This window comes from Panulirus ornatus, chromosome 30, assembly GCF_036320965.1.
Source record: "Panulirus ornatus isolate Po-2019 chromosome 30, ASM3632096v1, whole genome shotgun sequence".
Taxonomy (NCBI): domain Eukaryota; kingdom Metazoa; phylum Arthropoda; class Malacostraca; order Decapoda; family Palinuridae; genus Panulirus; species Panulirus ornatus.
Window position 1 is genome coordinate 24,927,624 of NC_092253.1, and position 13,158 is coordinate 24,940,781.

At 46.5% G+C, this 13,158-nt stretch overlaps 1 protein-coding gene across 2 annotated transcripts in view; it reads right to left on the bottom strand.

The window, feature by feature from the left end:
* Positions 1–6,299: 6,299 nt before the first annotated feature.
* LOC139758503 (uncharacterized) overlaps positions 6,300–13,158 on the bottom strand; it is a 13,460-nt gene continuing 6,601 nt past the window's right edge. The window contains exons 1-2 of one of the 2 annotated variants that reach the window (XM_071679992.1): positions 9,120–9,452; positions 6,300–8,828 (exon numbers count right to left, since the gene is read on the bottom strand). In XM_071679992.1, coding sequence (XP_071536093.1) covers positions 7,185–8,828; positions 9,120–9,188 — 1,713 coding nt within the window. In that variant the 5' untranslated portion in view covers positions 9,189–9,452 and the 3' untranslated portion in view covers positions 6,300–7,184. Of the gene's footprint in view, positions 8,829–9,119; positions 9,453–13,158 lie in introns of those variants that run through there. The other variant, XM_071679993.1, reaches the window with a different exon arrangement.

Genomic DNA, 13,158 nt, shown 5'->3' on the forward strand with positions numbered 1-13,158 from the left:
TGGTGAAGGTAAGCAGGTCAATATGGCTGGTGTGGTGAACTGCACAACACCTTCAGCAGCTGATCAACCCAAGAGTGCGATCACAGATGAAGTAAAATGATTTATTACATTTTGATCATGAAGCATTACAAAAGAAATGTGAAAAATATACATACTAGTAACTATTCTTAACTACAGACCGAAGTGATGGCGTTCCTGGTTCATGAAAAAGAAGGGAACCAGGTTCGATCCCCTGAAGAAATTTAGTGCCAAGTCAGCCAGGTACGTGGCTAGGCTGTGTATGGCAGACATGGTGTAGTGTAGTGATAAGGGTAGGCTGTAGGTAGTGTAGTGAGGGATGTAAGAGTTGTTTATGCTAATGGTGGGTGTAGAATGTGTGTAATGAGGGGACCGAATAAGTGGATAGTTACTGTATCCTTGGGTGTGGGTGTATTGTATTACAAGATCGTAAGTAGGTTGGGTGTATCATGATACAGGTGTAGACTGTGTAGTGTGATGCTTTCATTAAGGTATTTACAGTGTGTCTTGTGCTGGTGTAGGGGGAGGTAGGAGTGGTGTGGTGTCGTCAGGGTGTGGAGTGCGAGGGACGTAGGGGAGGGTGTTGGTGAGGTGTAGGGTGCGGGGTCTCGGGCCAACGCACTCGTTGTAGAGTGCGGTGATCGGGTCATCACAGTGACAAAGTTGTCGGACGAGGTGTAGAGTGCGGGGGTCGGCCCAACACACTCAAGAAAGTGTCGGACGAGGTGTAGAGTGCGGGGGTCGGCCCAACACCCTCAGGAAAGTGTCGGACGAGGTGTAGAGTGCGGGGGTCGGCCCAACACACTCAGGAAAGTGTCGGACGAGGTGTAGAGTGCGGGAGTCGGCCCAACACACTCAGGAAAGTGTCGGACGAGGTGTAGAGTGCGGGGGTCGGGCCAACACACTCGGGAGGCAGGAAGTGGTGGGGTTGTCCGAACACGAACACCACCCACACTGTCATCTCGCCGTCTTCGGACGCAACCAATACCAGGCAGCTACCAGGAATCATTCTTGCATCAATCCTTCGTTGATCATTATCACCATTAATCCTTCATTGATCTTTAATCCTTCGTTGATCATTATCACCATTAATCCTTCATTGATCTTTAATCCTTCGTTGATCATTATCACCATTAATCCTTTTTGATCTTTAATCCTTCGTTGATCATTATCACCATTAATCCTTTTTGATCTTTAATCCTTCGTTGATCATTATCACCATTAATCCTTCATTGATCTTTAATCCTTCGTTGATCATTATCACCATTAATCCTTTTTGATCTTTAATCCTTCGTTGATCATTATCACCATTAATCCTTCATTGATCTTTAATCCTTCGTTGATCATTATCATCATTAATCCTTCATTGATCTTTAATCCTTCGTTGATCATTATCACCATTAATCCTTCATTGATCTTTAATCCTTCGTGGATCATTATCATCATTAATCCTTCATTGATGATTATAATAATTAGTCCTTCATTGATCATAATCATCATTCATCCTTCATTGATCATTCGATGATCATTAATCCTTCATTGATCATTGATCATTAATCCTTCATTGATCATCATCATCATTAATCCTTCATTGATCATCAATACTTCATTATAATTATCATCATCAATCCTTCAATGATCATTATCATTGCTATTCTTCATTAATTACTATAATCACTGATCATTATCATCGATTTTCCTTATATATACTCGATGGAAATGAGTCTTAGCCGCCATGGATATATGGATTAAGATGTGAAGGATACTGGAATTAGAGTAATTAATCATAATTACAATAAAAAACCGAAGAATGATCATCAACTCACAAGAGTCACGGGTGAGTGTGGTTAATCAGGCGACAGACTCCGACACCCATCCATTAATCAGGTCACGATGTGGGTGTTGAGCCACGTCCTCATGAGGATGCAACAGGTGCCGAGGGGGAGGGGGAGGGGGGGTAGGGGTGAGTGGGGAGGGGGGGAGGGGTGGGGTGAGGTTGGAGGAGGGGGGTAGGGGGGGGAGGCGTCTTCTGGCAGGCGTCTTGAGGAAGGCCCAGAGGGGGCGCGGCTGTGGTCACACACACTGGACTGCACTAAAACATATTTCTCTTCTCTTTTTTAAGATCTCGTTTCGAAACAAAGAAAAAAATATTATCCAGACCATTTTGTTTGGAGTGAATATTATTTTTTCTTCTTTTTTTCAAGGACAGATATATAGAAAAAAGTTTGATTTTAGATACCTTACGGAATGAGCAGTTTACAGACACACGTACTTATACCACGGGTTGGATTCGAACCCTGGACAGGGAGCCTAAAATCAACATTATATACACTGGATTTCAAGAGTCTGCCGTTTTTTTAACGTTCGTGTGGTTGAGGTAGCCAGACGCCCATTCCAGGGTTCGAATCCTACCCATTTTCACATTGTTTCTCTCATTTTCTTCTCTGGTTGTAAACGCTCACATCTTACCTCTGTAACCGTACATGGGTGTGCGTCTCTCCACACACACACACACACACACACACACACACACATAACACTAGGTGTATGTACACTTACACCCTTCCCCGTCTATGCTACACCTACACCCACATACCTTGTCGTCTGTGCTACACATACGCCCACACCCCTTGCCGTCTTTGGTACACAGACACCCATGCATCTCATCGTCTATGGTAGCGTACACTCACACACCTCGCTGTCTATGGCACACACACACACACACAACACACACACACACACACCTCGCTGACTGTAGATACACCTACACACTCACAATACACCAGGTAACCAGGTTACTCCCAGTGCTCCAGGTCAGTACCCTCGCCAAGCGATGGGAAGTGTGTCCGCTTGTCTGTCTCTCTGTCTGTGTTCTCTTATAACTCATCGCCGCACGGGGTCATACTGTACACACTTACTTCACAACTCAACCTTGCACCTCGTTAATTGTGAAGGTAAATTGGTTACATATTAGGATCGTTGACTTCCTTGGTTAACGCAGGGCGTCGAAAAAAAAAAAAAAAAAAAAATATATATATATATATATATATATATATATATATATATATATATATATATATATATATATATATTTTTTTTTTTTTTTTTTTTTTTGCTTTGTCGCTGTCTTCCGCGTTTGCGAGGTAGCGCAAGGAAACAGACGAAAGAAGTGGCCCAACCCACCCCCATACACATGTGTATATACATACACGTCCACACACGCAAATATACATACCTATACATCTCAATGTACACATATATATACACACACAGACACATACATACATACACATGCACACAATTCACACTGTCTGCCTTTATTCATTCCCATCGCCACCTGCCACACATGGAATACCATCCCCCTCCCCCCTCATGTGTGCGAGGTAGCGCTAGGTAAAGACAACAAAGGCCCCATTCGTTCACACTGTCTCTAGCTGTCATGCAATAATGCCCGAAACCACAGCTCCCTTTCCACATCCAGGCCCCACACAACTTTCCATGGTTTACCCCAGACGCTTCACATGCCCTGATTCAATCCACTGACAGCACGTCGACCCCGGTATACCACATTGATCCAATTCACTCTATTCCTTGCCCGCCTTTCACCCTCCTGCATGTTCAGGCCCCGATCACTCAAAATCTTTTTCACTCCATCTTTCCACCTCCAATTTGGTCTCCCACTTCTCCTCGTTCCCTCCACCTCCGACACATGTATCCTCTTGGTCAATCTTTCCTCACTCATTCTCTCCATGTGCCCAAGCCATTTCAAAACACCCTCTTCTGCTCTCTCAACCACGCTCTTTTTATTTCCACACATCTCTCTTACCCTTACATTACTTACTCGATCAAACCACCTCACACCACACATTGTCCTCAAACATCTCATTTCCAGCACATCCATCCTCCTGCACACAACTCTATCCATAGCCCACGCCTCGCAACCATACAACATTGTTGGAACCACTATTCCTTCAAACATACCCATTTTTGCTTTCCGAGATAATGTTCTCGACTTCCACACATTCTTCAAGGCTCCCAGGATTTTCGCCCCCTCCCCCACCCTATATATATATATATATATATATATATATATATATATAAAAAGCCACCTTTAACTTTTTTGAAACGTGAGCAGTTCGGGCCTTTCTTCATCAGTTCCTGGCGCTACCTCGCTAACGCGAAAACGGCGATCAAGAAATATATATATATATATATATATATATATATATATATATATATATATATATATATATATATATATATATGTGTGTGTGTGTGTGTGTGTGTGTGTGTGTGTGTATACATGTATATAAGAAAATCCTGGTGTTGTCCAAGACTACTCTATACACTTTTTCAGCCCAAGGCTGCAATACTTCAGCTGCTGCGACCAGTACTCGATCCCATTAGGGTTCGAACCCTGGGCGGCCCGTGAATGTATCATGGTCAACAACACTAACCTCTACAGCTCGGAGGTTGCTGTGAATTCCATCAAGTATTGTTTTGTTTTCTCCTAACTCGCTCCTCTCGCTCGTATTCTTTTCCCTTCTTTAGTTCACCCATACACGATTACAGGTCTCCTGTCACCTTCAGTCTACGTCCACATTCATGACCACACGGTTGACTGGTCTGTCTGAAACACTTTTCACAAAAGTAAACATAAAGCAGAAATTCCTTGCACAATGACCCAGCGTCCACACTCCAAACTTCGAATCCACATGAAAAGAACTCGTGAATCTGGTTCTCCCAGACCTCCCCAGTGCCTCTCACGCCGCCTACTATAGACAACACAACACAGTGACCATCTCGACCTGCCGTCTCTTAGCACAGTAAGAGTGAGCAACAGATGAAAGCACAAATGATCCTTACTGAACTTCTTTTCTTTGGCTTTTCTGCTACTCTCTGTTGAAGCCGTCTTTAGAGATAGGATGAGAAAAAGGCAATGAATTGATATTCGGTAAGGTTATAAAACGCACAAAACTATGCTAAGCTGATTGTAATAGCGCAAACAAAATTATAACTTTCATGAGAGAAGATAAAGGCAAAATGTAGACCACAATTGGAATACGCTATTCAGTTCTGGTCATAAAATCTCTTGAAAGACGAAGAGAAACCAGAATGAATACAAAGTAGAGTAACAATACTAGTTCTGTTGTTCAGAGACTAACCTTATAAAGAAAGAATCAGAGATCGAGAAGTAATTTCTTTCAAAAGGTGCAAACTTCGAGAAGATCTAGAAGACGAATTCATAATACGTATTGTATGATACATGATTTATGCACTGGAGACAGAGACTCTGTCCAGAAATATCAGCGTACGACTGAAGTGATGAGATGTGATAAAGACATGGACAAATGCTCCTTCAGGCAGCAGAGTTGTTGAACTAAAGAAACAAGCAACAATTAGTCATCAGCAAATTGAAGACTATTACGTTTAAATCACAGTCTCGCAAATATTTCAGAAATATCAGTTATCAATAAACGAACCTTTTTGATCAAGAACGGCGATGCGAGATGTAATAAATGCATTTCATTTTTCTTTATTGAGCTTTTAAAATTATCCGTTCCCATAACAACTGACGCGCAAAGTAATACCAGAAAGTTTTTCCATTTACCCTTTCCAAGACAGTATACCTTATCTATATACATGGTGTTCCTTCGTTGGTAATTCCTGTTGGCTGATGTGCCAGTTGGAGTGGTGGGTGCGGGAGGAGTCTTCTGATTCAATATTAACTCCCTGTCGCTATAGATTGGAAATATACGTTAGTTATCTTTCGGCAGATAACCATTCTATAGACCAAAAAGTCGTTTGATAATCTCTCTCTTTCCCCATGACTCTCTCCAACCATCACCTGGAGTCCTCCTCCTCCTCCGAGACAGTACGGAATGAACCCACTCACCTGACCCTCGCCACCATCACCTCTTGGCGCCTGAGGTTCCTCGTCCCATAGTCCCAGTTCGGTATCACAGCCGCATTAAGGTCCACACGGTGTCGCACGAACCCATGACAACCACTGTCAAGATCATTAGGAATCATTAGTTATTGATTATCAAATCATTATCATTAATCATATCTATGATAAATGCAATTATTATAATTATATTTAGCATCGTTATCACAATCATTATCATCAACATTACCGTACTACAATCATCTCATTTCCGAAGCTTTTCTCCCATGAGAAACATGAGGTGAATCCCTCAATTTTGCCATCGCTCTGGCTGTCACTCATACAAACAGAGTGTACATAGGAAATTACGAAGGCTCACAATAACCTCAGAGAATATCGTTCACAAAGTTTATTTTGCTAAACATGATTTATCACAGACGAAAATGAAAACAATGATGGTTAGATTAACAAGATAATGCTTGCCTGCGAAATATATTCTCACAGAATCAGTGGCATTACGGGAACAAGAAGAAGACATCGAAAAATACTATGACAGAAACGAGAAGAACAGCTGATATAATTCTTTCGTATAAATTACAACTTTTTGGCCTAAAAATTATATATATATATATATATATATATATATATATATATATATATATATATATATATATATATATATAAACCTATTGGTTATGATTGTCACAAATGGTTGTGATCAGTAACAACCTTCATATCACAGCACAGCTTGGTATAGGTTGTAAAACAGAATAATTCTGAATATTTATTGTTTTACACAAGATCTGTGGCTTTCCTCTCTGCCCAACTGTGTCCCAGCTCATAACTGTGTAACACCAGAATGTATATATATATATATATATATATATATATATATATATATATATATATATATATATATTGCTCAGCCAACACCATCATACGCTCACTCCACTGTAGTCACCTCAGGCTCGTCCGAGATACACATATATCAGTGAGATTATTCGGATCACTCAGCTTTAAGTCACTGATCTCAACTGATACCAAATGCTAATCAGCTCACCAACACAGCTGAGCTCACCCAAGATCACTTCTCTCACCAGGGTCGACGTCGCATCTTAGAAAACTGGTAATACGCTAGGCTCAGCGAGACTACCTCGCTCTCCAAGGCTGCCCAGCTCACCAGGGGCGCCACATGCGTCTCATGCTCAGATCGTAAGGTTCTTCGTTATCCACTTCGATCTCTCCTTCGTAGTCTTCGTCAGTATCCATCTCTTCCTCGCTATACACCGCCTGTAGCTGGCATGGGTGGTGGAGGGGCGTCTGTGGCGAGACGCTGGGCGGGGGCGTGGGTGGGATGTGGGCGGCTTGGGCGGGGTTGTAGTAGGTCATCACGGAGGGTGAGGGTTGTCCCTGGTCTGATGATGCCCTTGGGTCTGGAGGATGCTGTGTGAGTGTGGCGATGGATGAACACTGGGTGAGGATAGAGGTGGGTGGGTACTGGATGGATATGGGTGGATGTGGAATGATTTGTGGATGATGGTGGGTACTGGGTAGATGCGAGTGTAGACGTGCTCGAGGATTGAGTGGATATAAGTGGGGTAGGTGGGTATTGGGTGGATATAGGTGGAGTTGGTGGGCACTGGGGGAATTCAGGGGGAGTGAGTGGGCATTGGGTGGATAGGGGTGGAGTGGGTGGGCACTGGGTGGATAGGGGTGGAGTGGGTGGGCACTGGGTGGATATAGGGGGAGTAGGTGGGCAATGGGTGGATATAGGGGAAGTTGGTGGGCAATGGGTGGATATAGGAGGAGTAGGTGGGCACTGAGTGGATAAAGGTGGAGTAGGTAGGCACTGGGTGGATAGAGGGGGAGTAGGTGGGCATTGTGTGGATAGAGGTGGAGTAGGTGGGCATTGTGTGGATAGAGGTGGAGTAGGTGGGCATTGGGTGGCTATAGGTGAAGATGAGCACTGAGTGGAAGTAGGTGGAACAGGTGGACACTGGGTGGACATGGACGTAGAATTTGGTGAGCACTTTGTCAACAGACTTGTGGTAGTTGGCGAGCACTGGGTTGTGGTGGTGGGTTGGCCCTGGATAGGTTTGGTTGTGGAGGTGGGCGGGCACTGGGTAGGCTTGGTTGTGGTGGTGGGCTGGCACTGGGTAGGCTTGGTTGTGGTGGTGGGCGGGCACTGGGTAGGCAAGGATGCTGAGGTGGACGTGGTTGACGAGGTATTGGAACACTGGGTCGCTGCTGTGGAGGTGACAACCGAAGGCTCGGATGGTGATGATGAAGGATCTGCTTGACACTGAGAAGCGCAGGAGGACGGGCTAGGCTTGGCTAGCCCTACCTTGCAGTCCTGAGGCAGGAGAAGGCTGGGGTCAATCCCGCCCTGCACCAGGAAAGCGACACCCCCAGTGGGAAGGCGGGTGGGCACAAGTGTCAGTCGGGGTCCTCCTTCTCTGCTGGTGCTGCCCTCACTCTTGACGGCCGGCGTGACAGGTGCACCAGAGAGTCTCTCTGATGCGTCCTTGCTTGGCAGGTGAGTGTCGTCAGCGTCTGGGTGTGGCGTGGGCGGCTGAAGTGACTGCAGACACGTCTGCAGGTGCGTCAGGAGGCGCTCTCTAAGCGCCTCCTTCCCCGCCTTACCCAGGGCTTGCTCTACTACGCCCATGCATCGCGAGAACCCTTCCTTGTAGCTGCTGGTCGGGGAAACGCCCTCCCCGTCTGCGTCAGGTTCTGCGTCAGTTTGGGTCTTGAGGGTTTTGATATGCTTGACAGTGAGTTCGAGAATGTCCGCCTTCTCCAGCTTGGTGGGCTTGCCTGCCTCCGTCTTCACCATGTGGGCCTCCGCCAGGAGGGTGGCCAGGTCGTTCAGGCTCGTGTTGATGCGCTCGCGTCGTTTCCGTTCCATCAGCGGCTTGCGGATCTGTGGAGCAATGAGACGTTAAGTTTCCAAACTGTGTGAAAAGAACATGCTTTAACATCTTTTTCTGAAGAACATGATATCGCAGAAGAACAAGTGAGGTTAACACACCTTAAGTAAGCTCTAATCTCACTTCTTTCCGTCTCAAATAAAGAGAAAATAACAAAATCACGATATTCCTGAAGAACAAAAACTATAAAACTGCTGAATATGAAATGCGAGTCACTCCTGCACTTCAGTCTTTTTTTCTGTTGACTTCACATGTAACAGTAGCCGGACGCAGTGACGACTTACCCTGCGTGCTTCGCTGACGGGTTTTGGCCCCTTGGGCTTGGTGGCCAGCGGTGGCTGCTGCACGCCCATGGTGGCTGTACTGGGGGCGGTGGTGGTGGGCGGCGGTGATTGTAAGCAATACGGACACAACTTAACACATCCACACCCGAGCGAGTCTCGTGGCGGTCTGATCCAGTCACGCTTCTGGCCGTCCCTTCGCGCGCGTCCGACACACGACGCATCGTTAACTTTCGTTCACCACACGCTTCACATCGCCTTATCTTGGTGTTATTTTGCCGTTATATAATGAAATATACGAGCATGTCATAAGGAAAAGCACCGAACAATATGCAAATCACATAGACCTATTAATTCATGCATATATAATGAGTGAAACTGGGATTACAACTTGAGGAATCAAACACTTTTTCCATAAATCATCGACGAGGTTACACGCGTGCTCTCATTGGCCACGTGCAGTTCTGAGCTCGCCGCTGATTGGCGCCGATGGTCACGAGTCTCGAAGGTGACTGGCTGGAGGGACGCATGGCCGACGCGGGATTGGTGGAGGGGGTAATGCGGGAAGTGATCCACCTCACATAGAATCAGAATGAGGCGAACTGTTTATCTAACAAAAAACTGGACTGCAGGCAGAGCGTACCAATAGCACAATGTCCAGTAAATGCTTTGTTTTGTTCCAGATATTAATGCTCTTCCAGAGAATCCCCCAAGTAGGCCTGGAAAAGGGTCTGGAAGGATCATTACCCGCCGCAGTTCGAGCTGATCCGTGGTCGCCCCTTCTGAACGAGCAGTACTCCATCACCGCGCCACAAAGGGCCATCCGAATCACAACAGTGATTACAGCGGCGATTTGTATGGCGTGCCTGGCGAGGCGGAGGCGAACACCACAAGCGAACGACCTCTCCAGCGGACGTCCTCGACATCAATCAACCATCTAAACGTCAAGCAACACCGCCAGCCTCTCTGCAAGCCTCTCCACCTGTGAAGGATTATCATGCGTCTCTCGTCGTCTCTGTGACGCTATAACAGAACCTGGAAAGAAGGTGCCCCACGTAGTGCACCTGGGTGACGTCGGGGGGAGGAGGATGTGCCCCGGGCAACGCAGGGAAGCCGGGAGGGGGGGTTGATGATGCTGGGTCAGGCCACTTCCGGAGGTGGGGGAGGCAGCGGCATCTCTCGGGGTGGGACACGGCGGTAATCCTCCCGCCTCACCTGTCGTGACCAGTGAGCGAGGCAGACTTCACCGCTGCTGCTGCCACGTTCTGCAGCGCGTAGGCTGTTCAAGCGACTATGATCATCTGTCACAATTATTGCTGGTATTTACTATCATTATCATAACCGTAAATATCATTATTGATCATGATGAATATATTGACAAACACCGTGAGAAAAGAATGGAACTTGTCTAAGCTCTGCACATGACAAGATCTCACACGTACGGCAAGTGTAACTTAAACTCGTAAAGCTTGACTTACTTGATATCTTAGAGGGAAATAGGGCCTTACGCCTCACATTGTAACACCAGGCTGTGTCTCCTATGTCACGACTTCGTTACCAAGTCTTCGTCACCAAGACTTCGCTAACGAGCCTTCGTTACCAAGACTTCGTTACCAAGGCTTCGTTACCAAGTCTTCGTTACCAAGTCTTCGTTACCACGACTTCGCTACCAAGCCTTCGTTACCAAGTCTTCGTTACCAAGTCTTCGTTACCATGTCTTCGTTACCAAGACTTCGTTACCAAATCTTCGTTACCAAGTCTTCGTTACCATGTCTTCGTTACCAACACTTCGTTACCAAATCTTCGTTACCAAGTCTTCGTCACCATGTCTTCGTTACTAAGTCTTCGTTACCAAGTCTTCGTTACCAAGACTTCGCTACCAAGCCTTCGTTACCAAGTCTTCGTTACCAAGTCTTCGTTACCATGTCTTCGTTACCAAGACTTCGTTACCAAATCTTCGTTACCAAGCCTTCGTTACCAAGTCTTCGTTACCATGACTTCGTCACCAACTCTGCTACAGTACAAACGAGAGGCTAGTGTGTGTAAGTCCACACTGTGAGATCTTCGGTTCATCTCGGCAACGCTGAAACTCGGGGCAAAACAATGTGTGTAGCAGATCCGTCGAGCTAATTCCATAATTCCTCAATAGATGATCAAGTCCACAAAAGAGCATCTGGCATTACTGATACCCAGCATGAGATACGTAATGCTCATAGGTTCGAATTCTTCCCTCAACATTGTGAGGGGTCGGAGCAGCAACCCTCCCCCCACGTCCTTACACGGATGTTGAAATGGGCCACGAGAGCAGAGGTGGTGGTGGTACACGTTGGGTCTTTGTGGTGGTAGTGGGGACCTGGCGGGAGCGTTGCCGAGGGCGTGGTGGTGCCCCAGGCGCACAGACGCAGGGCAGGGCAGCCGCAGGTGACCCCTGACCCTCCACCTTCCGGCCGTGACCTGCGCGCGCTGCCACCCCACACTCCCCCACTTGCTGGAGAGGGCGGAGGTAAGCTGTTCCCGCTGAGGAAGGACAGATCGCCTTTGGTGGTGCTGACACTGCTGCTTCTGTTGGTGGTCCTGGTCCTGTTGCCTCTGTTGGCAGCACTGGTACTGTGCCTCTGTTGTTGCTACTGTTTTCCCTTCCGTTGCTACTCCTAATTCTTGCTGCTTCTGTTGATACTGCAGTGAAAAGGAAAAGTGACACAACACGGGATGATAACTGGAAACTCACTTGGTCTTGAAGCAGTGACGAGGGGCGGCGCCCTAACGAGAGCTGAGGGTATCAGCGACGAGGGAGGGAGCAGTGACAAGAGTAGGAGCAGTGACGAGGGTCGGGGATTTGGCGAGGATGGGGCAGTGACGAGGGTCGGGGCAGTGACGAGGATGGGGCAGTGATGAGGGCTGATGCAGTGACGGGTCCTGAAATAGAGATGGGCCGTAATGTCCCATGATACAGTGCATTAATGTCCCGTGGGGACCAGAACATTGCTCTTGTGGCCCCATGGGGCAGGAGGTGGCGTCCCATGGGGAAGGTGGAGAGAGCAGATGACACCCAGCGGGGCACAGGAGACAACAGATGACACCCAGTGTGGCGCGGGAGGATACGGGAAGTGGAACCCCGCTGGGCACGAAGATACAGCAGGTGGCGCCCCGCGGGGCACGGGGATAACAGGAGGTGAAGCCCCGCAGGGTAGGAGGTGGCGGTACCTGTAAAACATTTTTTTTCTTTTTTACATCTAGAGTTCCGGCCATTAAACTGATTTCTATTGTCTGTAACCCTTGCCTTAATGATGGTGTTGGGGGGAATGGGTGTCTGGGGCTGGCAGGGGGGAATGGGGGTGACAGTGGTGGGTGATGAGCGGGAAAAAGATGTTCAGGGAAGGATTTGGGAAGAGTTATGGCTGACGTGTGTCGAAAATATGGGTATTTTCCTGACACTGATTTCTTCAATTTTTCTAAGATGTTTCAGTAATCTGTTGTTTCAGCGTTTTCTTGCTTCACTCATACGTTGTTTCAGGTTTGTGTTGTTTCAAAGTTATCGCTTCAGCATTGTGGTGTTTCATTGCTGTATTACTTTAGTGTTGTTTCAGTGCTGTATTGTTTCAGTGCATCGTTGATTCAGCAGGGTCTTGCTTCAGTATTGTACTGTTTCAGTGTTGTATTGTTTCAGAGTTTATTGCTTTAGTGGTGTATAGTTTCAGCGCCGTATTGCCTCGGTGTGGCGCTGCTTTAGTAATGTGTTGCTTCGGTGTTCTAGTTAACTGTATCTAATCATCTCTTTGAACCTTCTCTGCGTAGGATCATACAACTTTTTATACTACTGTATTCTGTCCACATTTACTGTCTCATGATACAATTTGTGAAGGTCATCCAACACTCTTACACGACGAAAGTATTTCTTCACATCTATTTCACCCAATTTCTTGCTTGATTTTATGTTAGGGTCTCTTGTTCTATCCTGGCATCTTTTGAAGAACTGTTAGCTGTCTTCTCCATTAAACTCGTTTTCTCTTCTCTCTTCTATCTTGAACAAAGTCATCATCCC